This window comes from Physeter macrocephalus, chromosome 12, assembly GCF_002837175.3.
Source record: "Physeter macrocephalus isolate SW-GA chromosome 12, ASM283717v5, whole genome shotgun sequence".
Classification (NCBI taxonomy): domain Eukaryota; kingdom Metazoa; phylum Chordata; class Mammalia; order Artiodactyla; family Physeteridae; genus Physeter; species Physeter macrocephalus.
The window spans coordinates 12,386,252-12,393,699 of record NC_041225.1 but is presented as its reverse complement, the minus strand read 5'-3'; the positions used below and the strand labels follow the sequence as shown (position 1 = coordinate 12,393,699).

Sequence of the window (7,448 nt, the reverse complement as noted above, 5' to 3'; positions counted from 1 at the left end):
CACCCCCCCGGCCTGTCTGCTAACCTCCCACGCCCGGCTGGCCCCTCACCTGCTCGCCTTTGGTGTGGCTGGGGGAGACATAGGCCTCCGGGTAATGCTGCCGATCAAAGGGGCACTCGAGCGGCTCAAGGCGGTGCTGGCTGAAGGCGTCCGTGCGGAGGTGCTTGCGGGGCTCACCGCCGCTGCTCTGGGAGTCAAGGCTCAGCCGACAGCCGTCCTGGTCACCTGGCGGGTGTCCCCAGGCAGGGAGAAAGCTTTCAGGGGCCCGTCCACCCATCCCCCAGGCCCGAGCTGGGGAGCAGCCTTGCCTCAGGGGAGGGAAAGGACCGGGCTCCCGGGCCTCAGGGTGGCTTAGAGACAGGCCCGAAAGCCCTGGGCCGCTGGGGGCTTGTGTCCCATCAGAGCCCCAGCAGACAGCCTGCCCTCCGGCTTCCACAGCACTCACTGTCATCCAGTTTCCTCTTGCTGTCGCTGCCAGGCTGCGCGATCCCCAGGAGCCCGTTGATGGAGTAGGTTGAACCCAGAGAATCGGACTGGGGAGACTCTGGGGGCGTCACGGCTGAGCTGGGGACTGCAGTGGGGCGACACGGAGGGTCGGGACGTGGAACTGACACCCCCTCAGAGCCCCTGCTGCCGCCGCCGTGGAGGGGGTCAGGGGCGCCGCTGGTGCCAGGGTTCTTGCCCGAGGTGGTTCCACCCCTGAATGTTTCAGAGCAGGGCTGTGTGTCCCGAGGGAAGGACTCAGTCTACACACCTGGGTGTGTCTGTGTGGACGTGTTTGTGTGTGACTCTGGGTGTGTACGCAGCCGGGTGTGCGCGTGCAAGGGGCTGGGTGTGTGCCTGCAGGACCCTCGGTACTCACTCAGCGTGTGTCCTGGGCTCAGGGACTTGGTGGCCACGCAGCCGTCCATGGGAAGGTTGAATGGTTGCTGCACTTTGGTCCGGATGATTCTGTAAGGAAGACAAGAAGGGCCCTTAGAAGAGAAGGAAACAGGGCTCCTGGATGCCCCAGACCCAGTTGCCTTTCTGAGATCCCCCCTGGGTATCTAAAGCACCTCAAACTCAGCCTGTCCACCCTAAGACCCAAGACCTTACTCCTCATACCTGGTCCTTCCCACGGATCCCATTTCACGATTAGCTCCCCTGGTCGCCCAAGGCATACGTGCACGTGGGGCTCAGCATCTGCCTCCCCCCCTCCTCCGTCAAGCCCGTCAGCAGCTTCTGTGGGTCTGACCTTGTAAATCTCTCCAGCATCCATCCCTCTCTGCATCCCTCACTGCCACCACCAAACTCTCCCTCCAGGGTCACTCACTGGCCCAGCCCTCTCTGCCCTTGACCCTTTCTAATCTTTTGTTTCCGTTGCAGCCAGAGTGGACTTTCTGAGATGCAAGCCAGCCTCGGGCTTAACATCTGCCAAGGTTCCTCCCATTGCTTCTAGGTCAGAGGCGAAGCATATGGTGCACGGTCACCGGCCTCTGAACTGCAGCCTTTCTTCACATCTCCACCTCAGCCGACTTCATGCTCCACTTCCCTCCACCTACTGGCTTGCTTTCAGCTTCTTGTGTAAGAGCCTGCCCGCCACAGGGCCTTTGCACGTGCCGTCTCAGAGCTCCTTTCACCATCCCCCCGCCCCCCCTTTCACCTAGCTAACTCTTATTAGTTATTTCTTACTCCAGGCATCTTTTCAGAACCTCCCTAAACAAAGTTACCCTCTGCCAGCCCAGTACCCTCATATTTCTCTCCTTAGCCAAACTCAGAGCTGCATTTCTTACAGTTGTTTGCATGGGCACTTGATTAGGACTCGATTAGTGTCTGTTTTCCCACTGGACTGTAAGGGCCACGTGGACAAGGATTGTGCCTCCCCAGGGCCTACACGTGAGTGACTTATGGGTGAATGAGTGAGTGAGTGAGCAAATGAACGACTGATTGAGGTGGTGAGTGAATGATTGAATGACTAAACAAATGAGTGGGTGTTGGGATGAGGGCCCAGTTAGGGGGTCTTGTGCCTCGCTCAAGAAAAGGATCAATGCAAGAGGAAGCTTCTTTTCTTGAATGAAAGCGGATGTGGTGTGTGGGGAAGGAGACTGCAGGGAGTACAGTCTGGGTTGGGGACGGGGCGGGCGAGGGGGCGGTGCGGTGAGGGCGGGGCTGCCCCGTGGCAGTGAGGAGGCTGGAGGGGGTGGTGCCTGCCCTGGGCCCGGGGCACTTCCGGCCTGACTCTTCAGCATGCCGTCCCTTCCCAGGCTCCGTTCCACTCAAGCCAGGTCCCCGTCATGATTCCCCCAAAGCCCGGGTTCCCCGGCCCCTGGCTGCGGTGTCCCTCTCACCTGTTGATGGAGCTGACACTGGGCACAGTGTCGTTGTCACAGACGCCCTCGGCCAGGAGCCGGTCTCGGATCTCCCAGGCAAACATGGTCGGGTTCTGCCGCTTGTAATCCCCGATCTTCTCCACCACCTTGGGGGTGGCCACCTTGGGCTTCGAGCCCCCTATCACTCCAGGCCGGATGCTGCCAGTCTCGTAGTACCTACTCCAATAGAGAACCCCAAAGAAGTACCCAGTAAGCAGGTGGGGTCTTCGGGCAGGAACTTAGCCAGAGACGCTCGTTCCCCTCCGAGACGCTCGTTCCCCTCCCCTCTGGGGAGGGGCCGGGGGGGCGGTGAATTGTGCCCCCAGGGCCGGCCTCCAACACGATGTTCCTGGCACTGCCTGTTTCCCTTGCACGGGTAGGTTTATGCCGCTGCCAAACCAGAACTCTCTTCGATAGACCTCGCCCAGGGATAGCTGGCTTCTCTCCTTCCCGCCGTCCCTCTGGCCAGTCTCCTGCGTCTGAGCGCCTGCGGGAGCCACCTTATGGGGCGCAAAACACCTCCCTTCTTAGAAAGGGCACTTTGACGAATGTGCTCCGTGGGTACACACAGGTTCACGGTGGCGGTGTGCTCTGTCCAGCTTTTCTTGGCTGAGGCATGACTTACCGTTCTCCTTGGCCATCCTGGTTTTACCCCTCCCTCCCCAAGAGGCCAGCGGGGGTCATTGGGCCCTCTGCCCTGTCCTGCTGGTTTCACCTTTGTTCTCCATAAAACCCCTCCACCCCTCCACCCCACCCCATACCCCCAGCCACTGGTTTTCCACCAGGTTACACGGTTCAAGTTGAAGCTGCTCCTTGTGGACTCTGGAACCCCAGGCTGGCCTGGAGCCCTGGCCACGTCCAGCTCCCTAAGCTGAGCCTATTTCTCCCAGGGTGTCCGCTCCCCTTCCCCGCATCCCTCAGCAGGGTAGCCTGCTTCCCCTCCTTGGGGAGACTCTGGTCTCTTCTGCCATGCAATAAAATCTGGCTCTTTAAAACACCCCTTATGTGTCACCACCCTCCGGTGCTCATCCCCTATGTGGGATCCTGCAGCCCATCTTGGGAACGCCTCTCCTGACCCCAGCCTGGGACCACGCTTTTCCCTGACAACTTCGGCCAGGAAAGCAGGGCTTTCCACGTTCCACTGCGGATCAGGCTTTGGTCTTCTTGAGCCAGAACTCCTCCTGAATCCACTGACAGGGTGGGTAAGGGAGACGGGTACACTGAGCTGACACGAAGCCGCCCCGTGTGGGCACTCCCCGCCCGAAGCGGCCCTCCAGACTAGACTACGCGGCTGCGTCAGTCCAGAGCTTCGCTGCTCTTGGTCCTTCCTGAACCTTTGGGTTAGCAGTTCTTAACTCTGGCTGCGGGAAATTAGGATCCCTCGAGGAGGGCTTAACACTATAGCGAAACTTGGACTCATTCCCCGAAAGTTCTGCCTTTAACTGGGGTGGGCTGGGGCCTAGACATCCATTTCTTTTTCAGATTAAGATTCCCCAGGTGACCCTCTACCGTGCGGCCAGGGCTGTGAACTGCTCCTCTGGAGTTAGTGTCCGTAAGTGTCACCTGGTCATCTCATAAAAATCACAGCGTCCGGGCCTGGCTCCCAGAGAGGCTGCTGCAGGCCTGGCCTGGGGCTTAGGGATCTGCATTTCCTCAAGCAGCCCCGGTGCTTCTGTGGCAGATACTCTGGGAGTTACGGTTTGAGAAACACAAACTCAGACGTCCCTCAAGCTGGGGTGAGACCTCGGGAGTCAACTCTGATCGTGTGTCCCCCTCCCCAGTGGCTCCCTTCCCTTGGTCGCAGCAGGGGGAGGGCCTTTGGGGGAAGACTCTTCTGCTTTAGGAACAAAGAAGTCTATCGAAAAACGGGACATGGGGCAAAGGAGACCGCGCGGGGGAGGGAGAGATGAAAGGAAGGAGAAATGGACAAATGAGGAAGGAAGGGCCCGAAACCACAGAAGGGCAGCAGATGAGGGAAGCCCAGAGGCACCGCCACATCCTGTTCGGGTCCTGTTCAGGGGCCCCAGCAGGACGTCCCACGCGTCCCCGAAAGGGAGGGTGGTGAGGGGGGTGAATTTCGTGCTTACCTGCCAAGGATCTTGCTGACACAGCCATGGCTGACTCGGAGCTGGCGGGAGATGTCGCAGGGCCTCACGCCCTGGTGGGCCAGGTCCACGATGCGCTGACGCACCACTTCGGGCAGGGGTCTGCCATTCACAAAGGCCCCTCCCAGCTGGTTCAGCCCTCCGTGGCCTGAAACACAATAGTCCGGGGGACAGTCGTCAGGGCCACCAGGCAGAGAATCAGCCTGCGTGTGGACATTGGGTGTTGAGAGCCCCTGAACTTGAACTCCCACCGTTGGTCACACCCTCTGGTGCTCCTGCGGTACCCCGTCCTGCTTCCCACCTCTGAGGAGGGCTAGCTCGGGTTGGCGGCGTGAGGGGCATGTATGATGCCACAGAGGGGGGGGACATCCCACTTTGGGGACCTTCTGGGGGGGGTCTCCTCTCAGACCCTCAGCACCTCACTCCAAATAACAACCCCAACACCTCCCTCCCTCCCTCTGGAAAGTATCTAAAGAGTGGAGGATTCAGGCTCTTCCTACTCTGATACTGAGCTGTGCGCCCTTGGGGAAAATCCCCCTGTCCTCTCTGCGTCTCTGTTCCTCATCTATAACATGAGGGCGTAGGATGAAATCAGTGGTACTTAAGTTTCTCATTCTTGTTCTTCTTTTGAACCATAGGGCCAGATTTTTTAAGCACAATCACGTCGAGAAACACAGACACCAAACAATAAAAGGAGAGCTTCTCTGGTTGAGCTTGGACAGCGTGGGCCCTGTCTGTGGGTTCCCGGCCTGAATGGCCCGAGCACTGTTGGGGGCACTGGAAGGGCAAAGGCCGAGACCTCACTGGCCCATGTTCCAGGGCTTCCAGGACTGACGTGCTGGGCTGTGGGCGGTGGTGCAGAACGTGGACACGCTGTGATGTGCGCCTGTCTCGTTAGCTGCCTTCCTGACTCGGCCTCTACCCTCTGGCCCCAGACTGTGTTTCACACTGAGCCCATCCACCTATTCAACACATATTTATTGAGTGCGTACTACGTGCCAAACGCTGCACCAGGCCCTGCAGATGTCGAGGTGAATGATGCAGGCGTGATCCCTGCTCTGGGCTCATAGGGTTCAAGTGAGGATCTAGACCGGCCAATGACCATACCACGTGGTCACTGCTGGGACCGGGGACATGCAGGGGGTTATGGGAACCCCTGGAGGGGACCAATCCCAGGCTCGGGGGACCATAGACAGGTTTCTGAAGAAGTCTAAGTGGAAACTGAAGATAAAGAGATGTCAGACTAGAGAAGGAGATGAGGAGGAAAACTGTTCCAGGCAGTGGGAACAGCATGTGCAAAGGCTTAGAGGCAAGAAGGTGTCTGTTCGATTTATCAAGATACTTAACTCTCTAAAATCCCTAGATACAGGTTGGGCTAACTTCAGGCCTGAGATCTTCCTTTTGCCGACGAGGAGACTGGGGCTTAGAGATTTTCAGTGACAGTTGATGTGACTCAGCTTGGGCTTCGAGCTGAGGAAGAGGAAGAGCCAATGCCAGGCTTTCTGCGTCAGCCCGTTAAGGGCTATTTACGGCCGAGGGTGGGATGTACCTCTGCTAGGCACACCGTGCCCATTACGGCCCACTGACGTAGCATGTTCAAAACTGCCCCTGCAATGTCTCCTCAGGAGCCCAAGCTGTTTTCAGCAGAGCAGTGAATATCTGGTTTTTTTTTTTTTTTTAAGAGTCTATAAACGCCTCTGGTCTGGGCACTAAGTCCAGAGGAAAAGCCCTCTGGCCAAACACCCAGCAGGAGGGACACGATGATCCATCTCCCTGGTGGAGACAATTGGGTGACCTTGGGCACTGCTTCCACCTGTCCCGTTGTAGGCAGCTTGTCCTAGCAAGTGTGTTTCCACCGGGGCTGGGAAGACATCCCAGATGGTCAGTGGAGGGCCCTGCATCCACTCCTGAGCCCGCTCCTCTGGCTTCTCATTGGCCACGGGCCGTTGGTGGAAAATAGCTCAGCCATTTGACGCTCACTCCATCCGTGCTGCTTTTCGGCTCTTTTGGGTCCAGACACTGAACACAAGGGGGCGCCAGACAGCCACCCAAACAGACAAGGCCTCCCAGCTTTGTCCCCATTTTCCAGAATTTAGGCTCCCACGTGATCCACGGAGCTTAGATGTTGTGCTAGGTTCTGTACATCTAGAAACGAGGGTTCCTACAGGTGGAGTTCTTCACCCCTAGAAAGGTAATAGGTTTAAAAAACCAAACGCCATTTCTTGGTGGCATGAACTGGGAATTGTGCCTAAAAACAAATCTACCCTGTTTCTCCATTGAAGCGTGTGGGCCATCGTCCTAAATCTTCCTGAAGGGCTGATCAGGATCCTTAGAAACCCAAACTCTCAGGAACCCTCCTGAAAGGTTATTTACTAGATCAGCCTGCATCGGTATGAAGGGAAAGATGTATTCATAGTTCTGGCTCCTAAACTGTGAAGTCTCTGGTGCTTTATTTTATTTTATTGGCTTCTGAGTTCTTTGTGTTACTGTGCAAAGGGCGTTGGGTCAGACTCCTGTGTTGACTCTGCCTGTTTTAATTTTTTTTTCACTAGTTTCTTTTATTCTGTAAAGTTGCTTAAATTCTTCTAGAAAATTCTTTAAATCTTCTTTTGAGGAGTAATTTCTTCTTTTCTCCAAGCCTGCTTCTTCTTCTTCTTCATTTGTTTATCCCTCCACGTATATTTTTTTATCATGTAGTCTTTTTTTTTTTTTTTTTACAGTAGGTCCTTGTTAGTTATCAATTTTAAATATAGCAATGTGAACACGTCCATCCCAAACTCCCAATCTATCCCTCCCCCCCACCCTTCCACCCTGGTAACCATAAGTTCATTCTCTAAGTCTGTGAGTCTATTTCTGTGTTGTAAATAAGTTTATTTGTATCATTTTTTTAAGATTCCATATAAGCGATATCATATGATATATGTCTTTCTCTCAATATATATATATATATATATATTTTTTTTTTTTTTTTTTTTTTTTTTTTTCCGTACGCAGG

The 7,448-nt window shown here is 55.7% G+C and overlaps 1 protein-coding gene across 1 annotated transcript in view; it reads right to left on the bottom strand.

Annotated features, from left to right (window-relative positions):
* Positions 1-7,448, bottom strand: part of PAX8 (paired box 8) — a 66,884-nt gene that overhangs the window by 26,842 nt on the left and 32,594 nt on the right. Inside the window, exons 4-8 of the mRNA XM_024129810.1 lie at positions 4,436-4,601; positions 2,328-2,525; positions 863-951; positions 446-571; positions 50-225 (exon numbers count right to left, since the gene is read on the bottom strand). Coding sequence (XP_023985578.1) covers positions 50-225; positions 446-571; positions 863-951; positions 2,328-2,525; positions 4,436-4,601 — 755 coding nt within the window. The remainder of the gene's footprint in view (positions 1-49; positions 226-445; positions 572-862; positions 952-2,327; positions 2,526-4,435; positions 4,602-7,448) is intronic.